The sequence below is a fragment of the Aquarana catesbeiana genome, linkage group LG11, assembly GCF_042186555.1.
Source record: "Aquarana catesbeiana isolate 2022-GZ linkage group LG11, ASM4218655v1, whole genome shotgun sequence".
NCBI lineage: Eukaryota > Metazoa > Chordata > Amphibia > Anura > Ranidae > Aquarana > Aquarana catesbeiana.
In genome coordinates this window covers 252,280,993-252,302,259 of record NC_133334.1, presented here as the reverse complement: position 1 = coordinate 252,302,259, position 21,267 = coordinate 252,280,993, and the positions used below count along the sequence as shown (strand labels likewise).

Here is a 21,267-nt window from a genome sequence, read left to right as displayed (position 1 = left end):
ATAGAAATTACCGGAAGTAAGGGTGATAGAGCGCAAAGGGGCGTTGACAAGGGGGGAGTCACATGTTCCCCCATAGAGAAGCAGCATGGCTGAGTTCGTACAGCGCCGGGTAGAGGATTTAATCCCCGAACTAGAACAGCTGGAGAGAGTGGGCCTGCTTACCCGGGGGGAGGTCAGGTGAGAGAGGCCAGCCCAGCCCACCCCACCCCACCCCACCCCACCCCACCCCTACCTACCTACCGCTCCATAACCCACCACTAGATATATCTGTTTGTAACTCTACACCTTCTATTTAATCCTCTGGAGGACCTCCCAGTCATTGGGGGGGCAGAGCGTGTCCCCTCCGGAGGACCTCACTATCACTGGGGGCAGAGCGTGTCCCCTCCGGAGGACCTCCCTGTCATTGGGGGGCAGAGCGTGTCCCCTCCGGAGGACCTCACTATCACTGGGGGCAGAGCGTGTCCCCTCCGGAGGACCTCACTATCACTGGGGGCAGAGCGTGTCCCCTCCGGAGGACCTCCCTGTCATTGGGGGGCAGAGCGTGTCCCCTCCGGAGGACCTCACTATCACTGGGGGCAGAGCGTGTCCCCTCCGGAGGACCTCCCTGTCATTGGGGGGGCAGAGCGTGTCCCCTCCAGAGGACCTCCCTGTCATTGGGGGGGCAGAGCGTGTCCCCTCCAGAGGACCTCCCTGTCATTGGGGGGGCAGAGCGTGTCCCCTCCGGAGGACCTCCCTGTCATTGGGGGGGCAAGAGCGTGTCCCTTCCGGAGGACCTCCCTGTCATTGGGGGGCAGAGCGTGTCCCCTCCAGAGGACCTCCCTGTCATTGGGGGGGCAGAGCGTGTCCCCTCTGGAGGACCTCCTAGTCATTGGGGGGGGCAGAGCGTGTCCCCTCCGGAGGACCTCACTATCACTGGGGGCAGAGCGTGTCCCCTCCGGAGGACCTCCCTGTCATTGGGGGGGCAGAGCGTGTCCCTTCTGGAGGACCTCCCAGTCATTGGGGGGGGGGGCAGAGCGTGTCCCCTCCGGAGGACCTCCCAGTCATTGGGGAGGGGCAGAGCGTGTCCCCTCCGGAGGACCTCCCAGTCATTGGGGGGGGCAGAGCGTGTCCCCTCCGGAGGACCTCCCAGTCATTGGGGGGGGGGCAGAGCGTGTCCCCTCCGGAGGACCTCCCTGTCATTGGTGGGGGCAGAGCGTGTCCCCTCCGGAGGACCTCCCAGTCATTGGGGGGGGGGGGCGGGCAGAGCGTGTCCCCTCCGGAGGACCTCCCAGTCATTGGGGGGGGGCAGAGCGTGTCCCCTCCGGAGGACCTCCCAGTCATTGGGGGGGGGGGCAGAGCGTGTCCCCTCCGGAGGACCTCCCAGTCATTGGGGGGGGGGGGCAGAGCGTGTCCCCTCCGGAGGACCTCCCAGTCATTGGGGGGGGGGCAGAGCGTGTCCCCTCCGGAGGACCTCCCAGTCATTGGGGGGGGGCAGAGCGTGTCCCCTCCGGAGGACCTCCCAGTCATTGGGGGGGGGGGGCAGAGCATGTCCCCTCCGGAGGACCTCCCTGTCATTGGGGGGCAGAGCGTGTCCCCCCTCCGGAGGACCTCCCTGTCACCAGAGGCAGAGTGTCCTCTCCCTAGGACTTCCCTTCACCGGGTAAATGTCCTTCTTCTGGATCTCCTGCGATCACCTCATTATTCTTGATGTTTCAGATCTGTCATTAAGAAGAGGACTTCTCTGGAGTACAAACTGAAGAGGAGGGTCGTGGAAAAGGAGGATTTCATTGGCTACGTACAGGTACTGCTCTGTATAATAATCTGAATGAATCTCAAGGCTTCTACTGTAAGAGTATATCAGAGCGAGGTATGAGGAATCTAATGATCATTTCTCTCTCTGCAGTATGAGATCAACTTCCTGGAACTCCTGAAGAAGAGGCGTCAGGTGAGCCACAATACCTCACCTTATAGATGTGATTGGGGGGGTCAGTGATTGCATGAGAACTGCCCACACATCAGCTGACCCATGTGAGGGTGTACATATCAAGAGAGATTGTATGAGGCTTCATGTGTCGAGACATACAGGGTGTGGGTATGCAGTAGAGATTTGTATGTGGCCTTGTATATTCGGGGCCTGGTGTGTCACTATATACAGGGTGTGGACAGGCAGAGGAGATTGTTTGTTTAGGGTGCCATGGTGAATCGTGTCCTCTTCTCCTCAGCGGATTGGTTACTCCTTTAAGAAGGATGAGATTGAATACGTCATTATACAGAGGATCCACCAGTTGTTTGGCCGGGCCACCAACAAATGGAAGGTAGGTGTTGGGTGGTTGGGGCCCCTGTGCAGTCATGCTGGTCTCCAGTTCTCCCTTTCAGTGCTGTCATGTCAGTTCTGTGTTTCTTGTGTTCCAGGAGGACCTCCAGCTCTGGATGTCACATATTGCATTCTGCAAGAAATGGGTGAGTTGTCTTGTCCTCAAGTTATGTCTACTCCCGGTGTGATCTCATGTCTCAGAATTTCCTGTTTTTGGTGTTTTCAGAACTGCCGACCTCAGCTGAGCAAAATCTTCTCCTCCCTGCTGGCTGTCAACTCAGATAAACCAGGTAGGAGCAGAGATTGGAGATAGAGGGTTGCTGTAATTGTATGACCGTACATGCTAACCCCATATTCTCCTTCTCTCCAGCGCTGTGGATAATGGCGGCAAAGTGGGAGTTTGAGGATCAGCTTTCAACCGAGAGCGCCCGACACCTTTTCCTGCGAGCACTCCGATTCCACCCGGACTCCGCCAAGGTGTACCAAGAGGTGAGTACAACCCATATGCTGGACAGGGAACCCCTTTACTGTGGTGGTTCTCCCACCAGCTCTGCTCTGTCTGTGTCATATAAAAGTGTGTGTGTGTAGTTTTGTTTCTCTCTCTCTCTCTCTCTATATATATATATATATATATATATATATAGAGAGAGAGAGAGAGAGAGAGAGAGAGAGAGAGAGAGAGAGAGAGAGAGAGAGAGAGAGAGAGAGAGAGACAATTTCCAATAAATGGTATGTACCTTGTCTTCTGTCCATTTTTTAGTATTTCCGGATGGAGCTGATGAACGCTGAGAAACAGAGGAATGAGAAGGAAATGCTGGACAAAGCCAAGATGGATGTTGTAAGGCTGAGCGGTGCCATGTTTTTTCTACATGTTGGGGAGTTGTGTTGGGTTACCCTTATTAATGCCCAGCAGTGGTTACTGACTGTGAACCTTCTTCCCTTTCTCACGCAGCAGTCCTGCTGGTATAAAAGAAAGGGGGACTATTTGGGGAGGTGGGTGGTGGCTGCCAATTTTGAGATTTGTTCATAGCGCCTTCATATCATCTAGGAAGTGCAGGGAGGACCCCCGCTGTGACGAAGCTGTAGGAGTGCAGGGAGGACCCCCGCTGTGACGAAGCTGTAGGAGTGCAGGGAGGACCCCCGCTGTGACGAAGCTGTAGGAGTGCAGGGAGGACCCCCGCTGTGACGAAGCTGTAGGAGTGCAGGGAGGACCCCCGCTGTGACGAAGCTGTAGGAGTGCAGGGAGGACCCCCGCTGTGACGAAGCTGTAGGAGTGCAGGGAGGACCCCCGCTGTGACGAAGCTGTAGGAGTGCAGGGAGGACCCCCCCCCCCGCTGTGACGAAGCTGTAGGAGTGCAGGGAGGACCCCCCCCGCTGTGACGAAGCTGTAGGGGTGCAGGGAGGACCCCCCCACGCTGTGACGAAGCTGTAGGGGTGCAGGGAGGACCCCCCCCCCCCCCCGCTGTGACGAAGCTGTAGGGGTGCAGGGAGGACCCCCCCCCCCGCTGTGACGAAGCTGTAGGGGTGCAGGGAGGACCCCCCCCCCGCTGTGACGAAGCTGTAGGGGTGCAGGGAGGACCCCCCCCCCCGCTGTGACGAAGCTGTAGGGGTGCAGGGAGGACCCCCCGCTGTGACGAAGCTATAGGAGTGCAGGGAGGACCCCCGCTGTGACGAAGCTGTAGGAGTGCAGGGATGACCAACTTTTCATGTAGCTATAGGACGCAGGGAGCACCCTGTGTAGGGTGCAGGAAGGACCCCGCTGTCATGAGGGGTCATAGAGTGCGATGTCACTGTGTGTGCAGAGTGTCTTTGAACCATTATTTGTGTTGTCATGTCACAGGGTGAAGCTGGTTACTCGGACGCCATCTTGAATGGAGAATTGGCCCGGGTGGTTTATAAAGCTGCAGTGGAAAAGATAAAAGGTAAGCATGGCTTATTGCAGTGTTTCTCAACTCCAGTCCTCAAGCAGCCCCAACAGGTCATGTTTTCAGGATTTCCCTCGGATGAAACAGCTGTGGTAATTACTAAGACAGTGAAACTGATCAAATGACCTGTGCAAAATAATGGTAAGCCTGAAAACACGACCTGTTGGGGCGCTGTTAAGACTGGATTTGAGAAACACTGGCTTATTGGATGAATTTGACAAGAGATCATTGTCGGATGACTAATATCATTGTGTTCTCAGGGGCTGAGTTCCACCTGTCACTGCTGACAATTGCGAAGAAGTTTCAGTTCTTAGAAGAGCTGCAGAAGGAGATTCTGTCTGAGTAAGTGTGATTCAGGTACTATTTACTAGCTGTAGGTTCTGATCGGAGCAGATGATCCCTTTACAGTCCTGGCTGCCATCTTATGAAAGCTTTATAGAACCCCCAATGGGTGAGGCATTTACAGAAATGCCGCAGGAGCGCTGACCACCTTCTGAAAATGCTAACCACCTTCTGAAAATGCTGACCACCTTCTGAAAATGCTGACCACCTTCTGAAAATGCTGACCACCTTCTGAAAATGCTGACCACCTTCTGAAAATGCTGACCACCTTCTGAAAATGCTAACCACCTGACCTCTGGGCTCAGTACTTATCCTGAACAAGCCTTGAACTTCTGAACTGCATGTTTGCACTTGGTCAGTGATTTAAGTAGTGTTGAAGCCACGAGATCAGTTTGACAGCCAGACAGCTGGAATTTTCAGAGGGGTCTTCAGTGGTAGCCTCCATATTCCTCTCTGAAAAGGTTTACTATAGAGGTCTGCCAGAAATAAAGTAAAAATGTAATCTTGGACAGAATTGTGGTTATGTGGTTGAGTTAAGTTAGGTTGTTGTGTGATTGGGGGTGTATGGTCCAGTTGGGTCAGCCTGTAGTAGGTGTGATTGGGGGTGTAGGATACAGTTGGGTCAGCCTGTAGTAAGTGTGATTGGGGATGTAGGATCCAGTTGGGTCAGCCTGTAGTAGGTGTGATTGGGGGTGTAGGTTCCAGTCCGGTTAGGTTGTTTTAGGTGTGATTGGGATGAAAAGTTCAATTGGGTCAGGCTGCTATAGGCGTGATTGGGGGTATGGGGGCCAATAGTTTCAGGTTGTTGCATTAGTATCATACTGTTTTTGTGTAGGTTGTTATGGTGGATGTAGGATCCAGTCTGGTCAGGTTGTTGTACGTATGAGTGAGGGTGTAGGGCCTAGTTTGGTCAGGCTTTAGTAGGTGTGATTGAGAGTGTAGGGCCTAGGTTGGTCAGGCTGTGTAGTAGGTGTGATTGAGGGTGTACGATCCAGTTTGGTCAGGCTGTAGTGGGTGTGATTGAGGGTGTAGGATCCAGCTGAGTCAGGCTGTAGTAGGCATGATTGGGGCTGTAGGTGGTAGTCGGGTCAGGTTGTTAAGGTGTGATTGGGGGTGCAAGGTCCAGTTGGGTCAGGCTGCTGTAGGTGCAATTAGGGGTATAGGGACCAATAGTTTCAGGTTGTTGTATTAGTATCGTCCTGTTCATTTAGGTTGTTATGGTGGGTGCAAGGTCCAGTCTGGTCAGGTTGTTGTACATGTGATTGGGGGTGTAGGATCTAGTTGGTTCATGTTGTAGTAGGTGTAATTGAGAGTGCAGGTTCCAGTCTTGTCAGGTTGTTTTAGGTGTGGTTGGGGGTGCAAGGTCCAGTTGGGTCAGCCTGCTGTGGGCTGTGTGTGTGTGTGTGTGTGTGTGTGTGTGATCAGTTTGTTCAGGCTTACCATACAGTTGGGTAAGGCTGTTGTAGGTATGTAGAGACCAGTAGTTTCAGGTTGCTGCATGTGTACCGTCCAGTTGGCTTAGGTTGTTCTGAGTTATGATGGTGGGTGTAGGGTTCAGTTTGGTCAGGCTATTGTGGGTAGCGTGATAATTTTTTTTCAGGTTGTTTTAGGTTTACCATCCGGTTGGGTTAAGCTGTGTACTGTTGTATGTTAATATAGTGATCAGTTGGTTTATGTAGTTCTGAATTGGTGATGGTGGATGTAGGGACAAGTCTTTGTAGTTGTGATTGGGAGTGTATGTTCCAGTTGGTCAAGTTGTAGGTGGTGTTGGGGGGTGTAGGATCCATTTGGGTCAGATTGGAGTCTACAACATTGATCGCATCTACAACAGTTGGTCAGGTCTGTGTAATGGTAATGAATGAAATTCTTATTCTTCAGCCTGCAGACACTCCATGCGGATGATCCTGTCACTTGGGACTTCTTGGCACGTCAGGAACTGTTAATCAAAGCTCCACCATCAGCAGAGTCCACGCCCAAACAGGCAAAAGTCCAGGAAGCCGCACGACAAGAGGAGCGATGCAGCCAAGTATATGAGACAGCTCTGAGTTCTCTCCACAAAGGTCTGAAATCTCTTCTGGAATTATATGATCTGTAGAGTGTATAGCAGGCTGGTGTGTATAGATATGTCCTCTCTTCCTGTAGAATCCATGTGGGATCTGTACATCGCCTTCTGTTTAGAGAGATACAAACGTCAAACCAACAGCAAACAACTGAAACAACAGGTAAGTAAAGACTTGAACATATCCCACTTTTTAGCTCTTTGCCAATCCCCAGGCCATCTCATGTGCTAGATCTCTGCCATCTCATGTTCTAGATCGCTGCTCCTCCATCCATCATCCCACATTCTAGATCTCTGTCCCTTCATCTGTCATATACCACATTCTATATCTCTGTCCCTCCATCTGTCATATCCCTTGTCAGGTTGTCGGTCTTCTCTTGTCTATATGTATTTCATAGTTGGATCACATTTCGTTTGTACCTGTGATATTGTCTGAGAATGTTCTCATGGTTCCGGGTCTTAAGTAGAGATTTGTTGTCATGCTAAGTGAACCTTTTACACCCAAGTCCAAGATCAGCTCTTCAGCTTTGGCTTAATAAATATCTTTTCTGGTTTCAGAGGACGGAGAGACTACTGTCTGCTTTCAGCAAAGCACATGAAGCGGCCTTATTGCCACCAGCGAGATACAAGGAGTGGGTGAGTGCAAGGACTGAATCCCTTTTTATAAGAACTGAGTATCATTCTTTATATGTAAGGTGGTTTATATTAAAAGGGAATTCCCCTTCCCTTCCCCATAGATTATGACTCTATTCTTCTTCTTCCCTTTTTTTTTTTTTTAAATAAATTTAAAGTTATTTATTTATTTATTTATTTATTTTTTCATACTGTCACCTGTGCAGTACAGCGTCATCAAATGACTGGCATGGCGATGATCAGGGATGTTGACTGGTGACAGTATGCAAAAATGAAAAATTCTTTTTTTTTTTTTTTTTTTATACTAATTTTGCTTGATGATCATTGTTGTAAGCAATAGTTTTAGCTGTCATGAATGGTTTTCATTTGACAGCTTGTGATCTGTGATTGGCTACAGCTGATTACATGGTACAGTATTCTGTCATTGGTCCAGATACTGTATGATGCCTGTGGGCCAACCCACAGCATCGCAATAGTAAGATAAATAACAGTCATAAATAGTCAAGAATGGCTTCTGTTTTTTGTTTACATTGTAATCATGTGTTCGCTATACCCATAGCGATTTACATGATACCCTTGCCACTGCAATCCTCTGTGTCCACCAGACACAGCGGTCAAGGGATCGCAACCGATGTGTGCCCCCCAGGGGGACACACTAGTGCGCATGTTCTCAGCAATGTACCTGCAGCTGCCACAGTAGATGTACTGGGGCAGCAAGTGGTTAAATGTAAAGAGGCCTGTGGGATGGGGAGGGGTATTTCCTTTTTAATATAGATGAGATTGGCAATCTGTGATCTTTACTTTTGAGTTGGAATTTTTATGTCTGATTTTATATTTTAGATTTCACACCTAGTGGAGCTTGGGCAGATGGAATTGGCAATAGATGTATCCTCTGCGGCCACTGACAGGTTTGGCTCATCTGTGGACATGTGGAGGATAAGATTGGAGGTTCTTATCGCTGTAAAGGTTGGGGATGTGGAGCAAGTGTTTAAGAAGGCATTTACAGAAGTGAAGCCCAAGGTATGTGCTCTCTGTTCATGGGGTTGGTGTCTTTTGGAAGGAATTGTTCAGCAGACACATGGAATGGCTCAGTGTTTGTGACCTTAGTATGTGTCTTGGTTCTCCACAGGACAGTCCACCTCTCTGGACAATAATGGTGGAATGGAGTGAGAAGGAGAGGAGTGCAGGAGACACGGAGGCCTTGTACCAGGTAAAATGTGCTGTCCTTGAGTTCAGAGGTTATTTAAGTTTTATGGGGGGTGGGGGGGATGGTGTCAAGTTTTAGGGGTTTAATAATCCTGTTTCCTGCAGAAACTGGTCTTAAACCCAATAGTCACCAAGACCATGAAGGTGAAATATTTGGATTGGACCTACCGGACTCAGGGTTACAAGAAAGCCAAGAAAGTCTTCAGCAGGTAAGCGGAACATTAGGCCACATTAGATGGTATGACCAGGCGGTGAGCAGAACATTGGGTCCCATTAGTTGGTATGGCCTGGCGGTGAGCAGAGCATTGGGTCACATTAGATGGCATGGCCTGGCGGTGAGCTGACTCCTGGGTCACAATAGGTGATATGGCCAGGTGAGTGGAGCATTGGGCCACAGACAGTATGGCCAGGTGATGAGCAGAGCATTGGGCCATATAGAGTGGAGACATAAGTAAATATAGATTCTCATGCTCTCTGCATCTTGTAAAAGACCTTTTAAGAATGGAAAGTGCAGTGCTGCTGTGGTGTTGCTAATATGTATCAATATACACAATAAATGGATACTATGTGAGACCATACAATGAATAAAAGTTTAAGAGGTGTTCCAGCCTGGGGGAAAAAAAATTAAGTCAGCAGCCACAACTACTGTAGCTGCTGACTTTTAACATATGGACACTTACCTGTCCAGGGTTCCTGCGATGTCGGCACCCCAGCTGATCAGCTGTCAGGTGCCGCCATCCCCACTAAGGGAAACCGCGCTGCTCTAATTGGACCGGCGGCCGAACTTCTGAGGGACGGCACCGCCTCCGGAAGGGGGACCTGTCAAAAACAGGTCCCTGTTCCTCCCTCCCCCTGAAAGGTGCCAAATGTGGCACCGGAGGGGGGAGCAAATAAGCAGAAGTTCCACTTTTGAGTGGAACCTCCGCTTCAATAACTGGTGCTCCTACATAAATACAATCTAATCCAGTTTTCCTTTTTAAATGCGATTTAATCCAGTGCAGGAACATCCAAATCGCCATTCAATGATGGCGTATTTCTAATGTGTGAAATAATCTACTCACTTTATCTCCTTGAGTGCGAAAACCACTATAGGTATGTCCTTCACCAAGTGATATTTTAAAATTTAAGAAAGGAAGACACTATGGGGGTTTTTTACTAAAGGAAAATCCACTTTGCACCGCAATTGCACTTGAAAGTAAAGTTGCTGTAGATCCGAGGGGGACATGCAAGGAAAAGAATAAACAGCATTTTAGCTTGCACATGATTGGATGATAAAATCAGCAGAGCTTCCACTCATTTCAGATCTACCCCTTAGATTTAGAGCGACTGCACTTCCAAGTGTACTTGCAGTGCAAAGTGGATTTGCCTTTCGTAAATAACCCCCTATGGGTTTGTTTTAAGACCCAAATCCAAGTGCTGCTGTATCTTCAGTGCTCCACCAATCTGTGAAATAATAAATAAGGGTGGCCCCATACCTGTCCCCTAGACCTATAGCATAGGTCTACAAATGCCTGCTCCCCAATGTCAGGGGTAATCGGATGTATAGACTCTTTAGGGAATAGTCACCACTCGGCTCCTTCAGTTTCTCCTCTTTCTATATTAAATTAGCCCCATAGATATCGCAATAGTAATCTCTAGCCAGAGCTCAAGATCACAAAGACTGCCATGATGTAGTATGTAAGAACTCCCAATGAATTTATTAAGAAACAAACATTACACTCACAGGTTAAATACTTGTAAAATCGCATTCGAATGAACTAAAATAGATCCGGAATAATCTGAATACAACTTGCTGTTGCTCCTCCCCACACGTATCATCACTAACAATGTGACTTCATTAGGGGTCTTAATTGTTATCATATGTGAAGTACGCACGTTCAGTGATTGCGGCGCTGTCCAATTAACACAGTTTTTAATTAATTTTTTTTTTTTTTCCACTCTTATCACATTTTTGGCAGCGCACAGGTTTTTTCTTGTACGCTGTATTTGTAAGAGACCATATTTAAGCAGGATCAGTAACTAGATAGTGGATAGGTAAGGGAGTGCGATATCTGATAATATTCCTACTGATCACAATGAAGTGTCTCACTCCTGTCTCTCTCTCTCTCTAGCTTACATGAGAATCGCCCATTTTCCGAGGAGTTTTTCCAGAAGATGATTGACATTGAGAAAGAGCAGGTGTGTGTTGTGATCTGGGAATTGGTGCAGCTACTCAGGTCTGTTCTTACCCAGCCACTCACTGATCAGGCTTTTTTCTTCCCTCTTAGGAACAAAGCAAGATGGCAAACTTACGGGAGTGTTATGAACGGGCATTGCGAGAATTTGGCTCTACAAACCCCGGTGAGTTCTCTGTGAAAATTTTTTCAGAAATATTGCCCAATTTTCCTGCTCTGGTAACACTCCATTGTAGTGCAGACAATGAATGAGTTCATCCAGCTCCACCCAAGACATGGCAGACCGGAGGGGAGGACACTAGATTGTAGCTGCTGGAACTCTGCAGGGTGCAGACATATCTTTGATGGGCCTATTTATCAAAAACAACTAAACCTTTTCTCCTGAGAATAAGTCTGTGAAATGGTTGTCAGGTCTGGTGAGGAACGCTGTCACTGACCCTTTAATATCCTCAAAGGAAGTGGCTGTTCCCGACTTTTACTATTCAGGCCGAAGCAATGTCTGTCCGTCCATGAATTTGTCCCCCAAGAAAAATCAATGCTTTTATACATTTGGAGAAATTGTTTAAATCTGAGAAAATGCAGAAAAAAAATGAAAGATTTTGATGGGATGGCAGGGTGGAGCTACCGTACACTTGGGTCTAGAGCTGCACAATTAATTGTTAAGAATTGTTATCGTGATTTTTTTTTTTTTTTCCCCCCCCTTGCAATCTTGACAAAGTATTTCCCGATTTTTCTTTCTGTGCAGAGAATTCACTCTGCTAAAGCCAACAGCTGTCTAAAGAAAGGGGGGGGAGAAACGGGCAGTCTGCCAAGAATCGCAACATTCTTTAGCAGTGGAACTTAAATATAGACATTGTAGCGATTTGTCCTTTAGATCCAATACACTTTGGTGTGTAAATGATGATTTTCAAGTTAAATAATTTTTTTTTTTTTTGTGCGAAAGATTAAAAGAACCCCCAAACTATATATAATATAATTTTTTTTTTAAGTAGAGACCCTAGAAAATAAAATGGTGGTTGTTGCATTATTTTATATCACACTGTATTTGGCGCAGAAGTCATTCAAATGCAATTTTTTGGGGGGAAAAAAATTACACTTTAATGAGTTAAAAAAAACTAACCAGTAAAGTTAGCCCAATTTTTTTGTATAATGTGAAAGATTTTACCCGTGTGAGAATTGTAATCTTTATATTCTAAGCAAAAAAAATCGTGATTCTCATTTTGGCCAGAATCGTGCAGCTCTACTTGGATCCCAATTAGTGGCCTCTTTAGGAATGGACTTGGACAATCCAGTAAAATGCCTAGGAACTAAAAGTCCAAGCATATGTAGGGGCTCTATTATGGGGAGCGTAATTGGCTCCTATGTGATGTTATCTGATAGTCAGACCCACCCCACCCCACCCCATCCCCAGAATTTATCAGTTTTTTTTTTTCTGTTTCCCCCCAGATTTGTGGCTTTCTTATATGAAAGAAGAATTAACCCATTCAGATGGGAAACCAGAGAACTGCAGTACCATCCACTGGAGAGCCATGAAAGTGCTGCAGGGGGAGAACGTTGAACAATTTATAAATAAATACACCCTGCTACAGACTGGACACTTATAGCTGAACATTTTCACGTCGGATGGTGCCTTTCTGGGTGGTTTTGAGTCTTGTTCGCTGTGCTCTCTGATCAATATTTTCTAATAAAAATGATCATCCTGGATCTTCATCAAAGAAATGTCACAGCAGTGTGTGAGAGCATGGCGGTCTTCCACAATTTGGACACGGTGCCCTGGCCAGGCTGGGTGGCAGACTGCAGTGATGGAAAATGCAGGACCAGGGGCAGTGTGCTGCGTCTGGCACGTGGCTGGGATTTGTAACCTCACTGCACATCTTTAGCTGCTTCTGTAATGTAGCTGTGCTCATGTTGAATAAGGGTTAGGGTTACTCTCTGACCCAGAGCAAGTACAAAGCGCTCGGCAAGAATGAGAGATAGGGTTACCCTTTGACCCCAAACAAGTACACAGCACTCAGGAGGAAGAAGAGTTAGGATTACTCTCTGGTGCAGGAGATATAAAAGGTTAGGGTTAACCTCTGTCCGTGTACACACAGGGTTAGGGTTGCCCTCTGATCCTGAACAAGTGCTCAGGAGGAATACAGGTTAGCATTACCCTTTGACCCCAAACAAGTAGACAGTACCCAGGAATAAGGGTTACCCTCAGACCCAGAACAAGTACTCACCACCCAAGAGGAATAAGGAGTTAATGTTATCCACTGTCCCTGAACAAGTACTTAGAACCCCAGAGGAATAAGTTTGGGGGTTACACTGACTCCACCCAAGTACTCATTTTCAGGTGATATTAAAGGGGTTGTAAAGTCAGAAGGTTTTTTTTATCTCAATGCAATTAATAAAATATGATAAAAAGCATTCTGTGTACAGCAGCCACCCCAGCACCCCCTAATGCTTACCTGAGCCCCAACTCTGTCCACGAGTGTTTCAGCCGTCCGAGACATAGCAGCGGAACCATTGGCTCGTTCTGCTGTCAGTCAGTCAGCCAATCAGGAGAGATGGGGCCAGGCTGCAGCTCTGTGTCTGAATGGATACAGGCAGCTGTGACTCGGCTCCGGTGCCCCCATAAGTAAGCTTCTTGTTGTGGAGAGAGGGGCCAGGAGGACAGAAGAGGGACCTGAGAAGAGGAGGATCTGGGCTGCTCTGTGCAAATCCACTGCAACAGAGCGGGTAAGTGTAACTTTCATTTTATTTTTCTATAAAAATAACAGACTTTACAGTCACTTTTAAGGTTACCCTCTGACCACTAGCAAGTACACAGTGCCTAGCAGGAATAAGGGTAGGATCATCCTCTGACCTATAACAATTACTTGGCACCCAGGACATTTAATGGTTAGGGTTACCCTCTGTCACTGTACAACTACACAGTGTTCAGAAGATATAAAGGGTTAGGGATACCCTCTGACTCAGAACAAGTATTTAGTACCCATTAGCAATAAGTGTTAGGCTGAATAAGAATCAGGGTTACCCAAGAGCTAGTACTCTGTGTCCTGAAGATATACAAGTACAACCCTAATTCCAAAAATGTTGGGACGTTGTGTAAAATCACCATAAAAACAATGCAATGCTTTGCAAATCTCAAACCCCTACTCACAATAGAAAATTAAAAATATATTAGATGTTTAAACTAAGAAAATGTGCCATTTCGAGAAAAAAAAAAAATATGGTCATTTTGAAATTGATGGCACAGCACCATTTCTCAAAGTTGGGACAGGGCTATGTTCAGCAAGTTGTAGCATCCCCCCCCCCCTTCTATTAACAACACTGTAAACATCTGAGAACTAAGGAGACAAATGCTGTCCGTTCTTCCCCGATATAGGATTCTAACTGCTCAACAGTCCTGGGTCTTTGTTGTATTTTCCGTTTAACCACTTCAGCCCCGGAAGAATTTACCGCCTTCCTGACCAGAGTGTTTTTTGCGATTTGGTACTGCGTCGCTTTAACTGACAATTGTGCGGTCATGTGACGTGGTACTCAAACTTTACGTCCTTTTTTCCCCACAAATAGAGCTTTCTTTTGGTGGTATTTGATCGCCTCTGCGGTTTTTATTTTTTGCGCTGTAAACAAAAAAGTCACAATTTTGAAAAAAAACACAATATTTTGTACTTTTTGCTATAATAAATATCCCCATTAGCTTTTTAAAAAAAAAAAAAAATTTTCTCAGTGTAGGGCGATATGTATTCTTCTACATATTTTTGGTAAAAAAAAAATCACAATAAGCGTATATTGATTGGTTTGCGCAAAAGTTATAGCGTCTACAAAATAGGGGATATATTTATAGCATTTATTATTATTATTTTTTCTTTTTTTTACTAGTAATGGCGGCGATCTGCGCTTTTCATCGTGACTGCAACATTACGGCGGACACATCGGACAATTTTGACACATTTTTGGAACCATTGGCATTAATACAGCGATCAGTGCGATTAAAAATTGATTGCTGTAAAAATGTCACTGGCAGTGAGGGGGTTAACTATGTTCCCTGGGAGGTGATTCTAACTGAAGGGGGAGGGGACTAACTAGAGGAAGTGACGGATCGTGGTTCCTAGCTATTAGGAACACACGATCTGTCTCTGCTGTCAGAACAGGGAAGTGTGTGTTTACACACACGCGTCCCTGTTCTGTCTCTCCTAGTCATGATCACTTGTGGCCGGCGGTCATCACGAGCATCCGGCATCCCCGCTGTGCAGCAGGAGCGCGCCTGTTATCTGGACCCTGCGAGCCAACGTACAGCTACGTGGTTTTGCGCAGGGGAGCCAACCTGCCACAGTATAACTGCAGCGGGTGGTCCGGAAGTGGTTAAAGCGGAGCTCCGCCGAAATTTTATTTATTTTTTTTTTTTAAAGTCAGCAGCTACAAATACTGCAGCTGCTGACTTTTAAAACATGGACACTTAGCTGTCCAGGGCGCCCGCGATGTCGGCACCCGAGGCCGAACCGTCTCTCCGTCCTCGGGTGCTGCCGCCTCCATCTTCGGGAAGGGAATCGGGAAGTGAAGCCGTGCGGCTTCACTTCCCGGTTCCCTACTGCGCATGCGCGAATCGCGCAGCGCAATACGGCTGGTCCCTGCTGTCTCTGGGACCCGTGTGTTTCCCAGCAGACAGTGGGGGGGGAACAGGATGTGGCGTAAATAACCGCAGATTCTGCGGCTATCTACGCCGGAAGTGGGTACAGATACCTGTAATATACAGGTATCTGCACCCCTCTCCCCCCTGAAAGGTGCCAACTGTGACACCGGAGGGGGGGAGGAATCTGATGAGTGGAAGTTCCACTTTTGGGTGGAACTCCACTTTAAAGATGCACCAAATATTTTCAGTTGGTGAAAGATCTGGTCTGCAGGCAGACTCTTGTACTAAAAAGCCATGCTGTTCTCACAGATGCAGTATGCAGTTTAGCATTGTCCTGCGGAAATAGGCCTTCTCTGAAAAAAAAAAAAAAGTACTTGAGCACCCAGATCTAAAAAGGTGTCTCATTGCTGACCTCCATACTTCTCAGCCAATGTACCAGAACAAGTAGACAGAGAAAAGTCACACAGAATACTTGTTCCACGTCAGTGATATAAAGTTTTGAATCCAGAGGACCATTGTGACAGGCTGGAAATAAGCAGTGTCAGTCTCTGCCAGGACAGGTTTCATTCAAGGCTCATACCCATGTGTTAGTGCGCTGTGATGCAATGCATTTCAAGTGTATCCCAATAGTCATGTTGCTTAAAATGGTGCATGCCCTTTGAGTCTGTTCTGGCACATTTTCCGACCGCTTTAATGCAACAAACCAGAATAGAAAAGGGGTGAATAAGCCTTGCCACAACTAATAAGCTGGAGAGGCTGCCTTTACTGCAAACACCTCACCATAAATGTGAAGAGCTGCCATCACTACACTCAACCTGATCATAACTGAGAGAGCCTTCCTTTACTACACTCACCTGATCACAAGTAGGAGGGCCTTCCTTCACTAAATGAATGGGATGGGTAACAGGTCGCTCAGTAAAATAGCGCCACTCATCTCCTCCTCACCATTCATGTCTAGGGAGTGACTGACAGTCTGATTGTACCAGCAGGTCTAAGATTTGCAGACTTTTTTTTTTTTTTTAAAGATATTTTTATTGCATTTTCTTAATAAACAGACATACATACACAAGAAAACTCACACAAAGTACAGAATGCTCCTATTCTGGCTTAGAACAAAGGGGAAATGTGCGTTATATAAGCCCAATACTAGGCAGTGCAAAATATGTCCAATACGCGTATCAATCTTAGGAGGTAAGTACTATAGTTCTAAACATTATACCCATGGCAGAATTCAGTGTAGTAGTGCGATAAATTCCCAGTGAGATCTTTAATTACGGCAGTATGGGGGAGAAGGTCGAGGGCTAGCGAGCCATCTGCCCCAGATTTTGTGGAATGTTTTTTTTTCCTCTTTCAGATATCAAAGGTAAGCTTGTATAGAGGCAGAGACTCATTAACCAGTTTTAAGCAGAGACTCTGCGGCGGGGTCGCTGATCCCTTCCATGTCAGTAAAAGGGACTTCTTTGCATAAAAATAGAGAATACGAAGCAGTCTCTTGGCCTTAGAGGGAATAGTGAGGTCGCCAAAGATCCCCAGTAGATAATTCTGGGGGTTGACTATATTGGGGAGACCCAGTGCTGAAGAGATGAAGGAGCCTATGTTCGCCCAGAAATCTTGAACTGTGGGACAGGTCCAATAGCAGTGGAGAAAATCAGCTGTTTGGCCACATCCCCGGAAGCATTCAGCAGAAGGGGATATTCCCATTTTATGCATTCTAGCCAGGGTGAGGTGTGAATGGTGAAAGATTTTAATTTGGATTACCCTGTCCCTGGAGGAGATAACAGAGATCTTAAATGTGTCACAGAATTCATACCAGTCTTCCTCTGTAATAGGGATATCTAGGTAATCCCATTTCTTTTGTGTTGTCCTAAATCTAGGTTTGGTGTCTGTCACGAGGGCTGAGTAATAGGTGGAAATTAGTTTTGTCTGATCTGGGGATCTCAGAAGTTTTTCCAAGTCAGATGTCCTAATAGGGCTGTCCAGGGAACCAAACTGTGTTCGTACTGCATGCCTAAGCTGCTAATAATAAAATAGATAAGTTTGTGGTAGGTCAAAGTCTAGACGCAACTGAGAGAAGGATTTGAAACCCTGAGGGGTGTATATGTGGCATAAATACTTAATTCCCTTGGACGTCCATCTTTTTGGGGTCCAGCAGGGAATATAATTCTTTAAAAGTAGGGTTGAACTACAGTGGACCATTGGGAGAGGCCATCCAGGAGTCAGTAGAAAGCTTCGCTACCACAGTTTGGAACAGGGATAGAGAGGTACGTACAATAGACACACCTAGTCCAAGTGGTGTGCTTCCTCTATATACAATGTTATGGAGTGTTTCAAATGAGGAGACTATAGCTCCTTCGGTAGTGGTACAGGCATTATTAGAGTTGGGGTGAAGCCAATCATGAATATTAACCAGCTGGGATGCCAGATAGTAAAGGTAGAAGTTGGGCAAGGCCAAGCCAGCCATGTGGGATGGGGGGTGTAATGTCTCCAGTGCAACTCTAGGGGGTCGTCTGTTCCAGAGGAATGCAGTACAAATAGTCAATACTTTTAAAAATAGATTTGGGAATTTTACAAGGGGAATTAGCCATGACATACAGTAATTTAGGCAAGTAAATCATCTTAAGGATATTAGCTCTTCACATGAGGTCTAGGGGTAAATCCTTCCACTGTTTGGTTTGTGTTTGTAATTGGAGCAGTAAGGGGCACAGGTTATTGGTTATATATAGGGATAATGGCAATTGAATTGTAACTCCTAAGTACCTGAAGGAGGTGGCGACTTGTAGTAGACAGTAGTCTGATCGAATCTCCGACATAGTAGCTTGGTCTAAGGAAAAAAGAATTGATTTGTCCCAATTAACTTGGAATCTGGATAAGTCACCAAATGTATTAATTTCAGCTAAAAGGTCGGTGAGGGAGTTGCTGGGGTCTGCTAGGTAAACTAGGGTATCATCTGCATACAGGGATATCCACTCTTCTATAGCATTTATAAGGAGGCCTTTAATTGATGGAGAGTTACGAATCCGAACAGAAAGGGGCCCCTAAGAGAGCAAATAAGAGGGGTGATAAAGGACATCCTTTTCTGGTGCCTGGGAATGTCTCAGTGACATGAGAATTAATTTGTATGCGGGCTAGAGGTAAAGTACAGAGGAGACGTATAGTTGTGGCACCCGAAACAAATAAGGCCATCCACACTGTCAAAAGCTTTGCAGGTGTCCAGTCACACAACACAGGTAGGCGAGCAGTCATGTGGGTAAGTCAGATTGTGAAATAGTCTATGAATGTGCATTCTGGTTGAGCGGCCTGGTATGAAGCCCCCGTAGTCACTCCCAACCAATTTCACAAACACTTTGTTCAGACTTTTGGCCAGAATTTTGACATCTACATTAATAAGGAATATCGGCCAATAGGAGTCGCATTTAAGAGGATCTTTCTGAGGTTTTAGTGTCAAAATAATCAATGCCTTTCTCATTGAGGGAGGTAGTACTCCGTCATTCAAGGCCTCATTATATGTATTGAGTAGGATAGGATCCAGGAGGTGCCGAAAGTGTGTATACCATTCAGCTGGAAAACCATCCAAGTCTGGCGTCTTATGGGTCGGTAGCTGCAAAATTGCAAGGGAGAGCTCCTCTAGAGAGAGAGAGGCTCATCTAGATCATCACGGTCTTGGTACGACAACTGGGGAAGTGTTGATTGGGTTAAGTATTCCTCGAGTAGTGGGCCCTGGTAGTGTAAAGGTCGCGATAGGAAAGCTTCTGTTTTTTCCTGAGGGATGTCGCTAATCTTATCCTGGGAGATCAGGATCCTAGGAATTGAGATAGGGGTACGGTCGGATCTAGTTAGGTAGGTGAGTAAGCGACCCGCCTTATTGCCATGTTCAAATGTTTTCTGGGTGACATAGAGCATACGTTTTTTAGTTAGGTCCAGCAAGTGGAGCTCATACTCCCTATGGCTGTGCAACCACGGGGTTAGCGTAGCTGTACAAGGGTTCTGAGCATAGGCCGTCTCTGCGGCTGTCATTGCATTTTCTAGTTCTTCAGTGCGCTGTTGGGCATTATACCTGTAATGGACATAAAGGTGCCCCTCAGCACAGCTTTGGAGGCCTCCCAGGCAGCGGAAGGCCCAGTAGTACCCTGATTTGCCCGCCAGTAGTCGGTAATACTCTTCTGGCATTGATTCTGTACAATCTCATCCTCCAACCAATGAGAGTTTAGTCGCCAAATGTAGGGGCCTGCACTTGGCAGGGGGAGGAGATCCACAGAAAGAGGGGCCTGGTCAGAAATTCCCCATGGTAGATAGGAGACTGTGGACCATAGGGAGCACATCAGCAGGGGTAAATGCCAGATCTATACAAGACATGGTGTGGAAGGAGTCAGAGTGGCAGGAGAAGTGACGCTCATCTGGGTGCTTCCACCACCATATCTCAGTAAGGCTATACACTTGAGTTCAGTCAACAAATGAGAGATAGGGCCTGCCCCCACCCCTCAGGCGGTCCATGGCAGGGTCGAGCACAGCATTAAAATCTCCTACGAACAGAAAGGGACCATGGGATCTAGACAGTAATAAGAGGGACAAGTGAGAGAGTAAATCTGGGGAGAATGGAGGTGGGACATATGCATTTACTAATGTAAAAACTATACGGAGAGTGATTATAATGAATCTCCCTTCAGGGTCTATCTTTACCAGCAGAATTTCAGCCAGGAGGGGCTTTGTTACCAAGATAGAGACCCTGCGGGAGTAGTTAGTGTGGGTGGCGTGGTATTGTGTAGCCAACCAGGGACGTTTAAGGGTCCACAGTGTGGTATTGATAAGGTGGGTTTCTTGATGATATGGGGTTTATATTTTTTAATAGGAGATTACCAGGGACCACTTCTGAGGTGAATTCAGACCCCTAACATTCCAAGAAATCAGTTTTAACACATTAGGCATAGGAAACTATATCTAGCATAGTAGCATAGGGAGAGTCATAAGGAAATGTAACATACATGACGTTGCCTATAGTATAAACTGGAGTAAAAGTGTAATAGCATCAAATAATAAGCATCCATAGGAGCATAAAAAATAGAAAAAAACGTGACTGTCCAGTCTTTCTCAGCAACCAGAGCATGAGAAGAGACCGTAGTGAAAAATAACCCTCCATCCCCACACCCGGCTCCACCATCCCAAAACACAGTGAGCTTTGGTTCCCTGAACAGAAAAAAACCCTCAGCAACAGTCATGAGAGGTAACACAAAAACCTGCGGCCTCACCACCTACAGATATGGGGGGGGCAGTAGGTCTAAGGAAGCTCTCTAGTAAGGTGCGTGCATCCATCCATCTTGCAGGATATAGGATTCACCTGTAATATAAGGTACAAACAGTAGCAGTCTTGTAAGGCACAACATGCGCAAGCGTTAGGAATATCAAGTGACAGAATTGGCTAAGGCATCCGCCAGGCCTTCTGCAGGGGTAATGCAGGGTAGCTAGTGAAAAGGGGCAGTAAAAGTATAGTCCACAGAGTAGTCCCAGCATCAGCGATGTAGGTATTAATCAGATTGAGAAATCCTGTAGGTGTTCCAGCAGACATCAGGTAGGATATGGAGAGAGATAGGGGGAACTATAAGAACAGTGGCCTCAATTGCGGCGTTGTCTGGGTTGTTTTCCAAAGCGAGCGTCAAGCCAGGCCATGGCTTCTTTAGAGCAGAAGTGAGCTTTACCTTCATAGATGATCCTCAGTTTAGCAGGGAAGAGCACTGCGTAGGGGAGTCCTTCAGTGCAGAGTCGGTCTTTCGCCGCCGAAAGACCGACTCAGAGTAAATGGAGATATTATTGCTGTTAAACTTGAGCGGCTTTTTTTCTCTGGCAAGACGGAGGATAGCATGAAACTTGAGGATTTTTGCAATCAGGGATCTTGGAGGGGGGCGCGGTGCGCACGTTTAATCTCAAAGGCATGGGAAAGCACCTCTACCCCAAGAACATCCCGCAGCCATGTATGGAGGAATCGTTCAGGACGCGATCCTTCAGAGCGTTCCGGGAACCCCCCA

The 21,267-nt window shown here is 46.9% G+C and overlaps 1 protein-coding gene across 1 annotated transcript; it reads left to right on the top strand.

Moving 5' to 3' along the window:
- The first annotated feature begins 5 nt into the window (after positions 1-5).
- On the top strand, positions 6-13,005 carry UTP6 (UTP6 small subunit processome component). The gene is made up of 19 exons (XM_073605599.1): positions 6-177; positions 1,696-1,780; positions 1,883-1,924; positions 2,202-2,294; positions 2,392-2,439; positions 2,520-2,583; positions 2,664-2,782; positions 3,054-3,131; positions 4,134-4,215; positions 4,479-4,560; positions 6,439-6,620; positions 6,703-6,782; positions 7,178-7,255; positions 8,093-8,272; positions 8,382-8,462; positions 8,564-8,667; positions 10,570-10,636; positions 10,726-10,798; positions 12,079-13,005. The coding sequence occupies exons 1-19, from the start codon at positions 86-88 to the stop codon at positions 12,234-12,236; spliced, it is 1,788 nt and encodes a 595-aa protein (XP_073461700.1). The 5' UTR covers positions 6-85; the 3' UTR covers positions 12,237-13,005.
- Positions 13,006-21,267: the final 8,262 nt, after the last annotated feature.